The sequence below is a fragment of the Pongo pygmaeus genome, chromosome 16 (assembly GCF_028885625.2).
Source record: "Pongo pygmaeus isolate AG05252 chromosome 16, NHGRI_mPonPyg2-v2.0_pri, whole genome shotgun sequence".
Classification (NCBI taxonomy): Eukaryota; Metazoa; Chordata; class Mammalia; order Primates; family Hominidae; genus Pongo; species Pongo pygmaeus.
Genome location: NC_072389.2, coordinates 81,228,208 through 81,247,448, shown reverse-complemented (window position 1 = coordinate 81,247,448; position 19,241 = coordinate 81,228,208). Strand labels below are relative to the sequence as shown.

Sequence of the window (19,241 nt, the reverse complement as noted above, 5' to 3'; positions counted from 1 at the left end):
CCAGGAAGAACTAGAGCTCTCAGCCACGGGTAGCAGCAGACTTTCTGTGATAACTGTGCCATGGGGGCCAGCCCAGTCATCGCTTAAATGAACACCTCTCCCCAAAGGCAGAACAGGAGTTGTTCCATAGCAGGGCAGAGCGGGGCAGACTCTTCCATGGGCCGTCCCAGGCAGGCGGCACATGTGATGCTCCCACCAGGAGGCTGCATGGGCATCTGGACCCAGCACATGATGACAGTGAATTCTGGGTAGGGAGCGGTCTTGTGGGGTGCAGAGCTGACTCTGTCACTCAGGAGCCACAGCATATGGTACTGCCCCAAGTACCTCCAGAGGGATGGTCCCCCTGCCAGCCTTCAAAAAATGGCAGAGCCCACCCCAGCCCCCTTTCCTAGCTCCCTTGCTGGGCGGAGACCTCCTGAGCCTGGCACTCTCCCTCCTGAGAGGCATAGATGTATTCAGCAAGTGCAAAGCCAAAGTCCCTGCCCAGCAAGTGGCTCAGATGGGGAGCCTTTTGGGCATCTGGAAGGAGGTGGCTTTGACAGGTGGAATAAAGTTTCTTGGGCTTCTCACATCAACACCTTCCAGTCCTGGGTTCTGTATTTCCCTGGAGCCCCACTCCTGCTATGGCCACCCCCGCCCCCAAAAAGATATATGTCAGGCTGGTGTCTCAGTTGCTGGGAGCCTTCGTCAAGAATGCCCAGGAATGGGGAGGGCACGGGACCAGGCCATCAGCAACCCTCTCACACTCTATAGTCCCACGTTTCTCAGAGCTTCCCCGTGCCCCAGCAATATGAAGGACTAGATTGAATGGGCACCAGGGGGCCAGGCTGGCAGTGCCACCCAAGAAAGCGGGGAGGAGGCTACGTGGGCTACCTGGCCCACTCTGGGAGGAGGGCAGGACTGGGTATTGTCTTGACAGCAGCCCTGTCCCACAACACTGAACTGGGCAGGGAAGGGGTCAGGTGTCCCCATTTTTCAGATAAGGAAACAGGCTCATGGAGGGCAGGTAACTTTATTCAGAGCACATGGCGAGTAAGAGGCAAAACTGCCTGCGAGTCCAGGATTTCCTTCACTGGAGGACACTGCTTGCTCTCCAGAACTCAAGACCCTGTGTTTTGTCTCACTCCCACCCACAGAGCTCCTGTACCCAGGCATCAGCTCCCACTCCCACTCCTGGGGGCTCCATTTCCTTCCTACCCACCATTCAGCCTGGGCCAGAAGTTGCCACTGGCAGCTCTTTAGTCCTAGGCCAGATCTGGCCCACAGATGTGTTTATTTGGCCTGCACAAAGCAGCTAATACTTTGAAGTTAATTGTCAACATATAAATTTTGGGAAATTAAACAAAAAACTTGATTCCCATTTTCTTAAAAGGCCTGTGTTCCCTCTTACAGCGAAAGCAGAGGAGCAGCCGCTTCCTTTAGAACAGGTGCTAGCCCTTATTTAGATAGCTCGGCTCTCCTTCAGACTGGGCTCAGCTGCCCTTTAGCCCAGGCTCTGCTCCCCTTAGACCAGGCCCTGTCATACCGCAGACCAGGCCCTGCCCCCACCTCAGACTGGGCCCTGCCTCCCCTTAGCCCAGCCCTGCTCTCCCTTAGCCCAGGCCCTGCCCCATCTTAGACGGGGCCCTGCCCCTGCTTAGCCCAGGCCCTGCTCCCCCTTACTCCGGGTTCTGCTCCTAGAGTCTTCACAGGTTAAGACCCTGTTAAGTTTCCATGTTACTATTGTGCAAGTCGTGTTTTTCTCTGAGAAGAAAATAGTTCCCAGTGTTTCCTAAAAGGGGAAAATAAGGCCGGGCGCGGTGGCTCAAGGCTGTAATCCCAGCACTTTGGGAGGCTGAGGTGGGTGGATCACGAGGTCAGGAGATCGAAACCATCCTGGCTAACATGGTGAAACCCCATCTCTACTAAAATACAAAAAAATGAGCTGGGCGTGGTGGCGTGCATTTATAGTCCCAGCTACTCAGGAGGCTAAGGCAGGGGAATCGCTTGAACCTGGGAGGTGGAGGTTACAGTGAGCCGAGATTGTGCCACTGCACTCCAGCCTGGCGACAGAGCAAGACTCCGTCTCAAAAAAAAGGTGGGGCGGGGAACAAAAGATAGGCCAAAAGAACACATTTTGATTGGAGGTGGAGGAAACCTTTTTTCTTCCTGGAGTGAAGAATATTCTTTGGTGTTGAACTGTAGGCAGCACCATAGAACAGCAGGTGTGGCTGGAGTGGAGGTTGCAGGGGTGATGTGGTCACAGCCAGGCCTTAGTGGTCAGATGGGGAGACACTGCACTATGTGAGCCAAAGAGCCCCATAATCTTCCCTTTCAAAAGGCTCACTCTGGCTGCTGTGTTAAGAACAAAATGTAATGGGCAGGGGACTGCAGCTGGGACACAGGAAGCTGTTACGATAATCCAGGTGAGAGAAGAGGTGGTTTGAGGGAAAGAGGATGCAAGGGTGGTTCCAAGGGTTTGGCCTGAGTCCTTGAAAACGGAGCTATAGTCTCTGAAGCAGGATGACTGTAGGAGGTGGGGGTGGATCGGGAGTGTAGCCGGGGCAGGTTGAGTTTGAGATGTCTACTAGATATCCGCAGAGGCGGCTGGAAACATGAGTCTGGGTTCAGGGGAGAGCAGGCTAGGCTGGAGCTACAAATAAGGGGGTCTCAGCACAGCTGGCATTTGAGGCCAGGAGACTGAACAAGGACCCATGGAGAGTGCCTGTAGACAGAAAAGAGCCTGGAGACCTGGCCATAAGATGTTGGGGAGAAGAGCAGGAACAGCCAGGAGAGTCTGTGAGGTAGGAGGAACCCCAGAGTGAAGTATCCCGGAACCCGTGGCTCTCTTGGAGGAAGGGCTGCTTGGCCGCACCAGTGCCGCTGAGCAGTTAAGAGGAGGCTGAGAGCCGACCGCTGGATCCAACCACACAGAGGCCTCTGGTGTCCTTGGCAAAAGGAGATGTGGTGATGCGGGAGCAAAATCCTGGGTAGAGAGACCCAAGAATGCCTGGGGGAGAGTGTGGACTATGCTTTTTGAAGTTTTGCTGCAAAGAGAAGCAAAGGGGCAGGGGTGAAGTTGGTGGAAAATGTGAAGTCAAGAATAGTTTTTTCTGGCCAGGTGCAGTGTCTCCTGCCTGTAATCCCAGCACTTTGGGAGGCCGAGGCAAGCAGATCGCTTGAGCCCAGGAGTTCAAGACCAGCCTGGGCAACATAGTGAGACCCTGTCTCAACAAACAATAAAAAAAATTAGCTGGGTGTGGTGGCATGTGCCTGCAGTTCCCACTACTTGGGAAGCTGAGGTGGGAGGATCGCTTGAGCCCTGGAGGTCGAGGCTGCAGTGAGCCATGATCACGCCGCTGCAGTGAGCCATGATCACCCCACTGCAGTCCAGTCTGGGCAACAGAGCAAGACCCTGTCTCAAAATAATAATAATAATTAATTAATTAAATAGCTTTAATGTAAATGAGACAAAAGAATAGCATAGTTGCATAATGAAGGGAATGATGCATCTAGGGGGAAACTGACACCATAGGAGAAAGCCAAAGGACAGTAGAAGTGGTGTCTTCAGAAGGCAAGAGGGGATAGGATCCTGTGCACAAGAGGAAGTACTCGCTTTAGAGAGCAGCACAAACAGATCATTGCATTCCCCAGAGGTCAGAGAAATTAGGCGATTTCCCCAGGGTGGCGGAGCTGGGGTTTGAGCCCAGGCTCCAGCTCCAGAGCCCAGCTCTGCACTGCATTGCCTGATGTGACCCAGTGAGTTAGTGAGGGAGACAGCGGGTCACACGCACAGACCTGGGCACACCCAGGAGAGCCCAGAGTGGGGCCTGAGGAGACAGAAGTGCTCAGTGTCTGGACAACACGGGCTGGACCTGCCTCTCACCCCACGATGGTGTCTCCCCTAGGTCTACGCTGGGAATATTCTGTATGAGCATGAGATGCCCGCCGAGCCCTTTTGGGAGGCCCATGATACCCTAGAGCTCCAGCTGTCCTCGCCGCCTGCCCGGGACGTGGCTGCCACCCTTGCTGTGGCTGTGTCTTTTGAGGCTGCCTGTCCCCAGCGCCCCAGCCACCTCTGGAAGAACAAAGGTGAACAGCATGATGAGTTGGCAAGATTGCGGGGAGGGACAATGGGAGAGGCCCAGGAGGAGGGGACACAAGGCCAGGGTCAGCAGCTCCTGTCTCAGCCCCCAGGACCTGGGAAGTCACAGGGAGGGTGAGTGGGGAAGCTTTGACATCAGAGCAGGGACATAGTCCTTGTCCTCCTGGGAACCCTGAGCCCCACCCTGGAGGACCTGGCTTGACAGTTGGGGGGAGGCACATCCTTGCCCTGGGGCACCCCCAGGTGAGGGTCCATCGTTCTTCCCTCAGTGGGCTGGACCCTCATAGCCTGTGTCCCACCCTCAGGTCTCTGGGTCCCCGAGGGCCAGCGGGCCAGGATCACCGTGGCTGCCCTGGATGCCTCCAATCTCTTGGCCAGCGTTCCATCACCCCAGCGCCCAGAGCATGATGTGCTCTTCCAGGTCACACAGTTCCCCAGCCGGGGCCAGCTGTTGGTGTCCGAGGAGCCCCTCCACGCTGGGCAGCCCCACTTCTTGCAGTCCCAGCTGGCTGCAGGGCAGCTAGTGTATGCCCACGGTGGTGGGGGCACCCAGCAGGATGGCTTCCACTTTCGTGCCCACCTCCAGGGGCCAGCAGGGGCCTCCGTGACTGGACCCCAAACCTCAGAGGCCTTTGCCATCACGGTGCGGGATGTAAATGAGCGGCCCCCTCGGCCACAGGCCTCTGTCCCACTCCGGCTCACCCGAGGCTCTCGCGCCCCCATCTCCCGGGCCCAGCTGAGCGTGGTGGATCCAGACTCAGCTCCTGGGGAGATTGAGTATGAGGTCCAGCGGGCACCCCACAACGGCTTCCTCAGCCTGGTGGGTGGTGGCCCAGGGCCCGTGACCCGCTTCACGCAAGCCGATGTGGATTCGGGGCGGCTGGCCTTCGTGGCCAACGGGAGCAGCGTGGCAGGCATCTTCCAGCTGAGCATGTCTGATGGGGCCAGCCCACCCCTGCCCATGTCCCTAGCCGTGGACATCCTACCATCCGCCATCGAGGTGCAGCTGCAGGCACCCCTGGAGGTGCCCCAAGCTTTGGGGCGCTCCTCACTGAGCCAGCAGCAGCTCCGGGTGGTTTCAGATCGGGAGGAGCCAGAGGCAGCATACCGCCTCATCCAGGGACCCCAGTATGGGCATCTCCTGGTGGGCGGGCGGCCTGCCTCGGCCTTCAGCCAACTCCAGGTAGACCAGGGCGAGGTGGTCTTTGCCTTCACCAACTTCTCCTCCTCTCGTGACCACTTCAGAGTCCTGGCACTGGCGAGGGGCGTCAATGCATCAGCCGTAGTGAACGTCACTGTGAGGGCTCTGCTGCATGTATGGGCAGGTGGGCCATGGCCCCAGGGTGCCACCCTGCGCCTGGACCCCACCGTCCTAGATGCTGGCGAGCTGGCCAACCGCACAGGCAGTGTGCCCCACTTCCGCCTCCTGGATGGACCCCGGCATGGCCGCGTGGTCCGCATGCCCCGAGCCAGGACGGAGCCCGGGGGCAGCCAGCTGGTGGAGCAGTTCACTCAGCAGGACCTTGAAGACGGGAGGCTGGGGCTGGAGGTGGGCAGGCCAGAGGGGAGGGCCCCTGGCCCCGCAGGCGACAGTCTGACTCTGGAGCTGTGGGCACAGGGTGTCCCGCCTGCTGTGGCCTCCCTGGACTTTGCGACTGAGCCTTACAATGCTGCCCGGCCCTACAGCGTGGCCCTGCTCAGTGTCCCCGAGGCTGCCCGGACGGAAGCAGGGAAGCCAGAGAGCAGCACCCCCACAGGCGAGCCAGGCCCCATGGCATCCAGCCCTGAGCCTGCTGTGGCCAAGGGAGGCTTCCTGAGCTTCCTTGAGGCCAACATGTTCAGCGTCATCATCCCTGTGTGCCTGGTACTTCTGCTCCTGGCGCTCATCTTGCCCCTGCTCTTCTACCTCCGAAAACGCAACAAGACGGGCAAGCATGACGTCCAGGTCCTGACTGCCAAGCCCCGCAACGGCCTGGCTGGTGACACCGAGACCTTTCGCAAGGTGGAGCCAGGCCAGGCCATCCCACTCACAGCTGTGCCTGGCCAGGGGCCCCCTCCAGGAGGCCAGCCTGACCCAGAGCTGCTGCAGTTCTGCCGGACACCCAACCCTGCCCTTAAGAATGGCCAGTACTGGGTGTGAGGCCTGGCCTGGGCCCAGATGCTGATCGGGCCAGGACAGGCTTGCCCATGTCCCGGGCCCCATTGCTTCCATGCCCGGTGCTGTCTGAGTATCCCCAGAGCAAGAGAGACCTGGAGACACCAGGGGTGGAGGGTCCTGGGAGATAGTCCCAGGGGTCCTGGACAGAGTGGAGTCAAGAGCTGGAACCTCCCTCGGCTCACTCCGAGCCTGGAGAACTGCAGGGGCCAAGGTGGAGGCAGGCTTAAGTTCAGTCCTCCTGCCCTGGAGCTGGTTTGGGCTGTCAAAACCAGGGTAACCTCCTACATGGGTCATGACTCTGGGTCCTGGGTCTGTGACCTTGGGTAAGTCGCGCCTGACCCAGGCTGCTAAGAGGGCAAGGAGAAGGAAGTACCCTGGGGAGGGAAAGGACAGAGGAGGGGATTCCTGGCTTTTCCACTCCAACCCAGGCCACCCTTTGTCTCTGCCCCAGAGTTGAGAAAAAAACTTCCTCCCCTGGTTTTTTAGGGAGATGGTATCCTCTGGAGTAGAGGGCAAGAGGAGAGAGTGCCTCCAGTCTAGAAGGCATAAGCCAATAGGATAATATATTCAGGGTGCAGGGTGGGTAGGTTGCTCTGGGGATGGGTTTATTTAAGGGAGATTGCAAGGAAGCTATTTAACATGGTGCTGAGCTAGCCAGGACTGACGGAGCCCCTGGGGGTGTGGGATGGAGGAGGGTCTGCAGCCAGTTCATTCCCAGGGCCCCATCTTGATGGGCCAACGGCTAAACATGCATGTGTCAGCGGCTTTGGAGCAGGCTAGTCTGGGGCTCATGGAGGGTCTCAGGCCGAGGCCACTGCAGTGCCAGTGCCCCCCTGAGGACTAGGGCAGGCAGCTGGGGGCACTTGGTTCCATGGAGCCTGGATAAACAGTGCTTTGGAGGTTCTGGACAGCTGTGTGGTGTTTGTGTCTTAACTATGCACCGGGCCCTTGTCTGCGTCGGCTTGCAAACAGAGGGCCCCTGGGGTCGGCCCTCCGGCCTGGCCTCAGCCAGTGGGATGGACAGGGCCAGGCAGGCCTCTGAACTTCCACCTCCTGGGGCCTCCCAGACCTCCTGTGCCCCCACCTGTGTGGGCAGGTGGGCCAGTCTTCGGGTGATGGGACCAAACCCCTTCAGTTCAGTAGAGAAAGGCTAGGTCCTCACAAAGAGCTGCAAGACAAAAATTAAAATAAATGCTCCCCACCCTAGATTTATTAGCCTGAGTTTCCACCTCCACACCCCTGTTCTTCCCCAGCCACCTCTCAAGGGGTTGCAGCAGCAAAGTGAAGGGAGTGGGGGGACTTGGGGATCCTAAGGCTGGGACATGGTACCAAGGGGGAGGGGGAGGAGAACCACCACAGGTGCCTCCTAGAAACTTTTACAAGGAAGGCTTCTGCTGGTCTCCACCCTCCCAACAGGAGAACCAAGGGTGCTGCTTCTCAAAGCCAGAGGAAGCAGCAAGGATTCAGAAAAGCCAGGCATCCCCGCACGTGGCCTGAGAGGCCAGCATTGGGTTACAGAGGGGTTCTGAGGCTGCAGCATCTCCAGAAGGCCCTCTCTGAGTTGCTGAGTCACCATGCTCTAGACCTCTCTTGAGGGTATCGCAGGGTTGGGGGCAATGGAGACAGATTCTAGGTCCCAGGGGATATGCCTGGCCCTGAGAGTAGACTGAAGAAAGGAAGAGAAATGTGAGAGGCCTCTGAGCGCAGCCAGGGCCAGCGGGTGGAGAGCCCTGGCCAGCCTCTGGCAGCTGACCTGCATCTGGGGACCAGAGTCACCTCTTCCCTGCGTCCCAACATCTGAAACATTTGAACCAGGAATGAGAGCAAGAGAGAAGGCTCCTCCCCACCCTGCCCCTGGACCACCCCTCCTATGACGCCTCTCGCGTCTCAGCGTCCAGCCTCCTAGGTCCTCCTCCACTCTGAGAGGCTTCGGGTAGGAGGCCGGGTACATCCTGCTGTTAGGGCCCCCAGAGGACCCAGGGGAGACTAAGAGTCAGGGAGGGGAAGAGGGCTGTCACACAGCAAGGCACTTCTTGCCACACTGAAAAGCAGGACTCCCCAGGGAGGGTGACCAGGGCCCCAGAGATCCCTCTGCACCCTGAGCTCACCGTGCTCAGGGCTCGGCATGAGCTCGCTCAGTTCCTTCTACAAGCCTGGTCTCTCCGGCGCCCCAGGCCAGCCTGAGGCAGGGGCCTGGCCAAGGGTGTCTCCACACCACATCCCCTCCCAGGAGCTCGGGCTGGAGCCTCAGGGCCCTGATATCTGGAGCAAGTCTCTACCCAGGGTGACCAGTTTCCCTGGAAGTGTAAGCTGAGAAGAGGGTGACAGACCCAGCAGGCAGGATCTGGCCTGGTCTCCAATTTCCCCCAGAAGACTGAGGACACACTCTGTTCACACAGCCTGGCCCGGCCTGCCCTGCCCCCAGGGAGCTGGCACCAGCTGACATGGTTCCAGCTCCTCTGAGCCCATGCAGGACAGTGGGCTGGCACCCAGGGCACTGTGCCAGCAGCTCTGCTAGGACCTGGGAGAGGGTCTTTCATGGGCACACCAGAGCTGAGAACCCAACCTAAACGTGGGACCTTGGTTTATGTAAATCCCTTGCCCAAGGGCTTAAGGGGCTTGTCTCCACTTTACAAAGTAACTCACCATCCCCCTCCTTTAAGGAGCCAGTTCCTCCCAGGCGCTGGAGATAACAGCCAACCCGTGTGCAAGTGTTCAGGAATGTCTGGGAGCTCCTGACCCTCTCCACACAAACACACATACACAAATGCATAATGTGCTTTTGTGCACGCCATTGTGTATATGAACACAGGCTCATGCATGACCTTCAGACACACAGAGATAAATACCTACCTACCTAAGACACACACATACACGGGGGCACACACAAATTTCAGAAGTATATGCTCCTCACCTGGGGCCCCCCACAGTCCCAGCTAGCCTAGTTGAGCAAAGGAGTCAGGATTTTCTGCCCATTAAGGCACTCAAGCTGACATCAGCAGAATTGCAAAGTTAGCCTATGGGTGGGGGAAGGGGACAGGGTAGGAGTTGCCAGAGGGGCCCAGATTCCCAGGACCCCAGCTTAGAAACCCTGCCCACCACCCTAAGTGGCTTAGTCTCTCAGGCGCTAGAGAAGGGGCTCCCTCTGAGCCCTTCTCTGCATCCTAGAAGCCAGTCCTTTAAGCGAGTTGCTCTGGCAGCCAGGGAGCCCACTGAGCTGGCACACTCATCCCCCAATAGGAAGCCAGAGAAGTGCTTCTGCCACCCCACACCGACCTCCCCTGACCAATGAGAACTGCCAGTGCTGCTGGCATCTTCCTCCAGGCCCTGAAGATTCCAGATCTCAAAGAGGTGGAGGTTCTTCCTGGGCAGAGCTCCAGACATCTCTGGTTGGAGCTCCCATTCCTGGTCGTAACATGTCAGGAAGCCCTGGTAAGTAGGTGGAACCAAGATAGAGAATCAGACCCGCTGGGCTTCTCTACACAGCTCCACTCCAACCCTAGGGCCTCTCATAGGTAACGCCATCCCTGTGGAGTGACCGCTAAGATTGGTCAGGCAACAGCAAGAGTATTTTGTGCCAAAAATGCAGTGGAAGATGTAGATAGGAATCCAATCAGCCCTTCCTGAAGAGCCACAGGCATGCCATTGAATAACTACCTAACCCTGACATGTGCCTTCACCCAGCGGTGTGAGCAGGCCAGTGAGACGAAGCCCAGAGTGGGAGGGCTTGCTGCCTCTGTCTGCTTCCTCCTCTCCGTAGAGAAGGCTGGTCCTTTCCATGGAAGGCCCAGCCACATGGCAGCTAAAGCTGGGCATGTTCAGCTACATCCTGGTTACATTTCTATTCTCAGTGTAATGAATTACAGTATTTAACTGATGGCTACTAGCCTCACAAAGGGGGTTAGCTCCTTGGAGGGCCCTCTGTGGCCACCAAGATAATTGGTGGGTTGTGTTGTGTTCCTTCACGTTCCAGATGTCCTGTGAGCCCCTAGAGACAGAAGCAGCCCTGGATTAAATTGCCCAGTTGCCAAGAAGGACTTTTTTCCCAAACACAGCCTCAGCAGGGGACTAGGGTAGTTCCCCTGCCTGCCAACCTGAGATCTGCACTCTGTTAGTCCAGAGCCTGGAGCTAATCCCAAGGCTTCCTTCTGATGCCTTGTGAGGTTGCAAAGGGCCCAAGAGACACAGTCTCTGGGTCTTGCAGACTCAAATTCAATGAGTTGCCTAAGTCTTTGCTGCTCAAAGTGGAGTCCATGAACTGGCAGCACTGGCATTACCTGGGAGCTCGTTGGAAATGAAGACTCTCAGGCCCTACCCCAGAGTGGCTGAATCAGACTGTGTTTTAACAAGGTCCCTGGTGATTAGAAGACACATGACACGGTGTAAGTCCTGACTGAAGTCTTCCCCTCACCCTTTAATTAGGGGACACTAAAATGGGAGAGGCAGGGCCCAGACGGAGATCACACAGTGAGCTAGTGGCTGAGCTGGAAGAGGGGTCAGACCTCAAGCCCTGTCCGAGGGTTTTCTATTCCACTTCAGCTCTCACTCTTGCAAAGTCCCCACATCCACTGCAGGTTTGGAGGGATGGGTTCTGACATGGGTTCCTTCCCCAGGGGACTCCACTGAGGACAAGAGAGGGAAGCAGAGGAGGGTAAGACCAGCAGCCAGATCTGATCCAATGGGGAGGCTCTGCAGGAAACAGCCTACTCCCATCCTCACCTCCCAAAGATGGGGCCCTGGGAAGTGCAGTGGCCCCACCACCCCACCTTCTGTAATCTGGCTGCTCCTTCCCTTCCTGTCCCTTCCCTGCCCATCTGGTCTCACCTGTCAGGGGAAGAGATGAAGGGAAGTGTCCGGCCAATGTCACCAGTCAGTGCCTGTGTCATGCACAGGGCCTCCCCCGTGGAGGAGCAGGGCAGCCAGCAGGAGAGGGGAAAGAAGCCACCTGTCACACTGCCAGCCACGTCTGGTCAGAAGGAGGGCACGGGACACCCAGAGCTCTCTGTCCCACAGAGGTGCTACACTGTCTCTCCTGTCCACAGAAGGAATGCTGGTCTATGGCCCCCAGCCTGTGGGCTATCCTGGTGCTGGGAGTGCCTTTGGGACCCCCACCAACTCCACTCCCCTCCTGGGTTGTTGAGCCAAAGCCCAGGTGAAGGCCCCAGACCCCCACACCCTGCAGTAGGCATCGTTCAATTCTATACACTCCACTAAGGCAGTGTGTAGCCTGGCCTAGCCACTGCTGTGCCCATGCTAGGTACACAGTAGATGTCCAGCAAACATCTACTGCCAGAACACAGCACCTCCTTCCCTCAGACATGCCCTCAAGCCAAGAGGCCTCTGACCACCCATCCCACCCAGACCTCTCCTGGGTTCCCACTCTGGCTCCCCTGCTCCCCTCACCCCCAGGGTTGCTGGCTGGGCTCTCGATGGCTGCTCTGGCCCCAGATCTCTGCTAGGGCCCAGGCTGACCTGGCCCCAGGCCCTTAGTTTCTGTGGGGTGGATTTAATCTTTCCCTCCCAGACACTTCAGAGCTCACTGCACACCTCCTTCAGACTCACCCGTGGCTCCCTCCCACCCACACACCTGAGGTCTATCTGCCTGAACGTGTTCTGCCCATAGGGTCTATCTCAGAACCCTATGGGCAGAACACGTTCACCAAATCACACGTGGGAGCTCACCACAGATAGAAGCAAAGTTAAGTGGGGCAGGAGGAGGAGATGACCCCAAACCCCCTTACACTCAGCCTCCCCCTGCCCAATAGCCCTCCTGAGAACATCCAGGCTCATGGGGCGCTGTGCCAGCCGGGCTAACCACTCACAGGGCTCACCTGATCCCAGCCTTCAGGGGCAAGGGGAAGAGCAGAGCCACAGATGCCCTCACCTCTCCCCCACCCAGACGACCCTGCATTCAATCAGGGGGCCCAGAGAAGGGGTGTGACTCACCCATAGTCACAAAGCAATTCACCGGCAGAGCTAGGCCTCCTAGAGGCTTGAAACACTTCCAGATGCCAAAGATATGTCTCTCAGCAGTGGGATGCCCAGCACCTGGAGAGGCATTGGGGCCAGGCAATGGGCCAGGGATGCCAGATATGCTGGCCAGGGCAGAGACCTTCAAGAACCAGACTGCAGCAGGGGAGCCTTGTTGAGTCTTGTTGGGGAAGGTGGCGCCTGGGCTGGGATGACCTAAAGAGCTGCTGGGCAGGCAGGCAGGTGGGCGAGGCTGGCAGAGCCTGAGCGCTCCTGGAAGTCAGTGACTCAGGTAGAAAGGCCCCTTCTGAGTCAGCCCTGCTAAAAGGTTGCCTTGTTAGTGCTGCACCTGGACAAGCGACTGGGGCAAGGCCCAGGGACCCCACGAAGGTTCGAGGCCCCAGGACCTCTGCACCCTAATCTGCCCTGAGAAGCTCAGAGTCTGGGGGCAGAACACATGAACTGAAGGAAGGAGGGCAGAGGCAGTGACTGTCCACTTGGTGAGCTTGTACAAGTCCACCCACCTGTTCTAACTCAAGAAGGGACCACTGGTTCGAGAGAGTATTGAGCCAGGCCTGGGAGCTCAGTGCCTGCTTTCTGCCTAGAAGCCCTCCTCCCATCCCTTCCAGCATTCATGCTATGTGTCTGGCCAGAGGGCCCCAGCCCAGCTTCTGCCCTCTGCCTCAGTGAAGATCTACCAAAACAGTGTATCTGACTAAGGTTTCTTTCCAAAGGGTCAGTGTTAAGGCAAAGCTCTTAGAACAGCCCCTCACACACAGTAAATGCTCAATAAATGTTGGCCTTTTTTTGTTGTTGTTGTTCTTTTTTTGTTGTTTTTTGTTTGTTTGTTTTGTTTTGTTTTGAGACAGAGTCTCGCTCTGTCGCCCAGGCAGGCATGCAGTGGCACGATCTTGGCTCACTGCAAGTTCCGCCTCCGGGGTTCACGCCATTCTCCTGCCTCAGCCTCCCGAGTAGCTGGGACTACAGGCGTCCGCCACCACGCCCAGCTAATTTTTTTTTCTGTTTTTTGGTAGAGACGGGGTTTCGCCATGTTAGCCAGGATGGTCTCGATCTCCTGACCTCGTGATCCACCCACCTCGGCCTCCCAAAGGGCTGGGATTACAGGCGTGAGACACTGTGCCCGGCCTTTTTTTTTTTTTTTTTTTTAAATACAGAGTCTTGCTCTGCTGCCCAGGCTGGAGTGCAGTGGCGTGATCTCAGCTCACTGCAACCTCCGCTTCCCAGGTTCAAGCGATTCTCGTGCCTCAGCCTACCAAGTAGCTGGGACTACAGGCACACACCACCATGCCTGGCTAATTTTTGTATTTTTAGTAGAGGCACGGTTTCACCATGTTGGCCAGGCTGGTCTCGAACTCCTGACCTCAAGTGATCTGCCCACCTCCACTTTCCAAAGTGCTGGGATTACAGGTGTGAGCCACCGTGCCGGGCCGACCATTCTTATTATTGGTGCTGTTATGATGGTTCCTCCTATTGAATGGTCTGGCATGTTGTAGGTGCTTGACAAATGGTAGAAGCTGACATTATTGTTATTATCACAATTTATGGCAGCTTTCTCAGTGCCCGACACATAGTAGGTGCCGAACAAATGCTCAGTCCTTCTTGTGGATGGCCGAATGCATGTGTTCCCCATCTGGCAAAGACAGACGCAGGGACATTCTTCACTGGGCTGTGGCAGGGAGTGAAGTGAGGTGTGCAGCAAGGGATCCAGTTCTGGGTGGGAGCAGCTGGCAGCGCCACTCTGCCCTTCCTTCCTGCACACCCACCTCACTGATTCGGAAGGCTCTCCCTGAGGTTGGCCTACATGGTGGGGAGGTCTTGGCCTCAGGGATCCAAGAGGGAGGAGCCCCAAAGAACCTGACTGCCCAGGTGGAAGGGGCAGGCCCCTCCTGGAACACAGGGGCTGTCTGGGCTGGGCCCTGAAGAAGGAGGAGAGCTGAGCCTAAGGCAGGGTGGGAGGTGGGAAAGACAATGCAGAGCCAGAGGACGCGGACCCTGGCCTCCAGGGGAAGAAGGGGCACTGGAGAGCAGGCTGAGAAGCCACTATGGAGCTCCTGGCCCGACAGCGAAGAGCCCCTGGAATGAACCCGGTGCCGGGCTGAGAGCGAGGTCTTACGCCACTGCCCGCCTTCCAGGGTCAGCCCTTTAAGATGCAGAACTTGCAGGGGGGACAGGGGGCACTGCTGGGGCACTGGACCAAATGTCTACACCCAGTTGTCCCCAGCTTAAATGGCCTCACTTGCCCAATTACCCAGCAGTCACCCTAGGAGCCTTCAGAGCTGGCCAGGATGGGCCACCACCACGCTTCATACACACAAACTCCACACCCCACCCAGCTGATGCTGGCCCGACTGGCTGGGTTTCAATGCCAGGGAGGAAAGAGGCTGCCTGCTCTACTGGTGGGGACAGCACGGCGCCCTGCTAGTAAGGAAGGTCAAGAAGGGGCTCTCTGGGTCCTCCAGAGGGCTGAGCAGACTGGTGCACACCCCTCTTCCACCCCTTCACACCCCATCCCTTGCTGAGAAAGAGGGAAATACTTCCCAGAACGAGTCATTGGGTCCCCAGGGGTGTGGGAAATGACATCAGGGAGTAGGCATGCATTTAGCCATCAGCTGCTGTGGCAACATACACATGCACACGTATCCACAGGACTGCCACATGCAACCGCGCACAAAGGCATGTGCAGACACTCACTGACACGGTGGTGGACATGTGCAAACCAGCACCTACACACAGGCCCTCCCCAGAGACCTGCAGACACAGCCATGCAGACCTCCTCAGTCACCTACTGGGAGCCAGGCACTGTGCCCGGAGCTGGAGATACAGCAGTGAGCAAGACAGACAGACACCAACTCCCCAGAAAGCTGCTTTCTACTGCGGGAGACAGACCAGAAACAGCTACATTTAAAATATAACCTTTGAACTGAAGTATCCACACATGAGACTGTGTGATGCTGGAGTCCACTGGAAGGCAAAGGGTGTAGGGGAGTAAAATAGGGACCCAGTGTTGAGAATTGTTGGAGCCAACAGGTGGGCATGTGGGGTTCTGTTATATTCGTTTCTCTACTTTTGTGTATGTTTGAAACTTTTTTTTTTTTCTCTGAGACAGAGTCCCACTCCTTTGCCCGGGCTGGAGTGAAGTGGTGCAGTCTTGGCTCACTGTAACCTCCGCCTCCCAGGCTCAAGCGATTCCCCTGCCTCAGCCTATTGAGTAAGTGGGATTACAGGTATGCACCACCACGCTCAGCTAATTTTTGTATTTTTAGTAGAGATGGGGTTTTGTAATGTTGGCTAGGCTGGTCTCAAACTCCTGACCTCAGGTGATCTGCCCACTTCAGCCTCCCAAAGTGGTGGGCGTGAGCCACCCTGCCAGGCCTGTATTTGCTTGGGAGACTGAGGCAGGAGAATCGCTTGAGCCCAAGAGGCAGAGGTTGCAGTGAACCGAGATCACGCCAATGCACTCCAGCGTGGGTGACAAAAATAAATAAATAAGAGTTAAATACATACACATTTATAATTGGCAGCTGGTAATAAGTAAAATGAAGAAAAAATAAGGCAGGGTAAGGAAACAGAGGGACGAGGAAGTTTCATTAGATTTCAGGGTCAGGGAAGGCTTCTCCAAGGAGGTGACATTTATGCAGAGATCTGAATTAATTGAGGTGAGAACCACATGTTTATCTGGGAGGAAGAACATGCGAGACAGAGGAGACAGCAAATGCAAAGGCCCTGAGGTCTGAGCAAACGCAGAAGAGGAAACCAGCAGACCAATGAGTCTGGAGTTCCATGACCGAAGTGCAGAGGGGTCTGAGGCAAGACCAGGAAGGAGCCTTATGGGTTGTGCTAGGAGTTTGGAAACTTTCCTAAGTATGGCAGGAAGCCCTGAGGTTGAGAGACATGATTTGATTTAGAATATGGTTTTAAGGCTGGGCGTGGTGCACACACCTGTAATCCGAGCACTTTGGGAGGCCGAGGCGGGTGAATCACTTGAGGTCAGGAGTTCAAAACTAGCCTGGCCAACATGGTAAAACCCCATCTCTACTAAAAATACAAAAAAAAATTAGCCAGGCAAGGTGGTGAACGCCTGTAATCCCAGCTACTCGGGAGGCTGAGGCAGAAGAATCACTTGAACCCAGGAGGCAGAGATTGCAGTGAGCCAAGATCGAACCATTGCACTCCAGCCTGGGCAACACGTGAGACATCATCTTTAAAAAAAAAAAAAAAAAAAAGAATATGGTTTTAAGAGTTCACTCTGAGCTGTGCATAGTGGCTTATGCCTATAATCCCAGCTATGCAGGAGCCTGAGGCAGGAGAATCACTTGAGGCCAGGAGTTTGAGACCAGACTGGACAATATAGCAAGACCCTGTCTCTAAAAAAAAAAAATACATATTTTTATATATGTGTATGTGCACGTGTGTGTATATGTGTACATATATACATACACATTCACATGTTTTTGTAAAAGATCACTCTGGCCCCTGTTAGACCATTACGGAGCAGGGGAGGCAGCAGAAGGGCAGCTTGGAGGCTGCCGCAATAGTCCAGGTAAGCCTAGTGGTTTGGACCCAGGTGGTGAGAGCATTACATTTGGGGTCTCTTTTGAGGGGCTAACAAGGCTGTGCTTGTGGATGGGATGTGGAATGAGAGAAAGAGAGGAGCCAGGCATGAGCCCAAGGTGGGCCTGAGGTTCAGGGTGAGAGGAATTGTCTTTTCCAGGCTGACAAACACAGGGAAAAGCTCGTGTGGCTGAATGACTATAGGTACCAAGCGCCACCACAGGGACATACACGCAGGTAGGTACAGGTGCACACACTGACAGGCACCTGCAACCACACAGGTGGGTCCACACACTCCGGGTACCAGATGCAGGCAGAGACTTCATCACCCCACCTCTGCCTGCCCCACCTGACGCCCCAGCCCAGCCCCAGGGCCAGAGCCCTTTTTGGCTCAGCACTCACAAGCCCCGCCGTCTCGACATTTTCCTGCCAGTTCTCACTGCCCCCATATTGTCTCCTAGAGTAAGGAGGCTCCTGACTGAGTTCTTCTCAGAGACCAGAGTCCTGCTCCTGCCCCCAGCTCGCTGCCCATGGCCTCACCTGTCTAGCCCCCTCCTCCACAGCCAGAACCTGACCCCATGCCCCTGCCTCGGGCCTTTCAGAAAATTCTCTCTCCACAAATATTTGCTCAACACTCTCTGTGGGCCAAGCCCTCTGCCCTTTCACCCACTGACTTGAAGGAACACAGCCACCTCCACCCAATACCCGCCACCTGCCTCCCACGGCCACCTGCCCCTCTCCCTCCCCATTCCCTACGATTCCCAGCACCCTTGTATTCACACTGCAGCAGGACAGTGGCCCCTGCCATGCCTAGCCCCTCAGCCTTCAAAAGGCAGCCTGGTGCGGGGGGAAGGGCACGGCTCCAAGCGCAGGCAGACCTCAGCCCAGGCCTGCCATGGGGCAGCTGCGCACTCTCACAGTGACTCAATGCCTCTGAGCCACCGTCTGCTGGAAAATGTTGACAATAGGAGTTCCTACCTTCCAAACAGTCATGGTACCAGCACAGAGGACTGAAAAAATGGTAGCTCTTGTGCACTCAGGCCCACCCGACCTGGCTGACCTGTGTTGCTTTGAGGATGCAGCTGGCCTGAGGCAGTGACAGCATCCACACTCGTGAACTCGTGGCCATGTGTAATCGTGATAACCATCGCTTGAGTGATGTTGGAGGAAACTGAGACTGAATGATGACCTTACCTGAGGTCACCCAGTGAATCTGTTTATGGGAGGCATTGGGTATGAGACTGGGTCTCTTAACCTTGGGCTGTGCTATCCTGTATATGTTGGTATATGTAACTATTAGTGGCCCAGTGGACCCCTCCTGCCCTGGATGACAAGTACCATGACAGCCAGGGACCCCAAGGAATCTGCTCCCTATGGAGGCAGTGTGGCAACACAGGCCAAAGTTAAAGGTGTGGGGGTGGTTGGGGGCCTGGTTCCAGGCCCAGCTCTGCCATCTACCCACTGTGTGGCTTTAAAGGGCTTCCCCAGTCAGTTTTCCAACCTATGAAGTGAGGGTACCAATATTCTTAGCACTTTCTCCCCCCAGGGCTGCTCCAGCTCTACTCATGCTGATGACCCCAGCTGCTCCTCAGTGGCGCTGGCTGTGCAGGCACTGCCCAGATGATGTGTTCTGCTCACGTCACCCTCCTAACAGCCATCTGGAACTCCCCTCTCAGTGGAGAAACAGAAGCATGAAGCAGTTAAGAAACATCCCTACAGCAAGGCCGCACTGGGCAGGATCTGCACTTGGCTCAGCCACTCTGCAGTCCTGCCTCTGGGTGGTAGAGGGAAAGGAGTGGGGTTGGGGTAGGGGCTGCTGCTATCTGGGGGCAGCAGGGCTATATGGAGGAGCCTCATACTCCCTTGCTCCAACCCCAGAGCACTCCTGCCAAATGGCAGCAAGGGGTGCGGGTCAGCCCAGAAGAGGCTCCAGGTGCCTCCAGGCTTCAGCCAGCCTCCAACACCCAGCCCTGGCACTGGCCACCTGCCTCTCAGCACAGGTGGCCCAGGCCTGGGTACTGTTTCACACCAGCCTTGGCTACTCCAGCACCTCCCTTGCTGGAGCCCATTTCCTGGTGTGTAAAATGATGGCAATAATCTCTTGCACATGGGTGGTTGTGAAATAACGACCATCCAGTGCCCATCACGGTGCTGCCTGCACTGGGGGATGGTAGAATCCCCAGAGGCTGGGAGATTCCGAAGCAGTGGGACTCATACCCCCTTCCCAGGTAGAACCCCAAGAAAGGAGCCAGATCCCAGAAGAAACAGGGTGGCATGGGGTGTCTAAGCGGCACCCCAGAGCTCCCTGTGCTTGACTGCGAAGTGGGAGCTGTGGAATGATGACCACAGGCCCCAGAGGGGGCCACAGGCCACAGAAAGGACCTCTATCAGCCCCTTAGTACAGGGCAATGGAAGGAGCCCTGAGTGCCCAAGAGCAGAGAAGGAGCCAGACACACA

The 19,241-nt window shown here is 56.5% G+C and overlaps 1 protein-coding gene across 1 annotated transcript in view; it reads left to right on the top strand.

The window, feature by feature from the left end:
* Positions 1 to 7,150, top strand: part of CSPG4 (chondroitin sulfate proteoglycan 4) — a 38,853-nt gene extending 31,703 nt beyond the window's left edge. Inside the window, exons 9-10 of the mRNA XM_054450023.2 lie at positions 3,888 to 4,071; positions 4,390 to 7,150. Coding sequence (XP_054305998.1) covers positions 3,888 to 4,071; positions 4,390 to 6,224 — 2,019 coding nt within the window. The 3' untranslated portion in view covers positions 6,225 to 7,150. The remainder of the gene's footprint in view (positions 1 to 3,887; positions 4,072 to 4,389) is intronic.
* Positions 7,151 to 19,241: the final 12,091 nt, after the last annotated feature.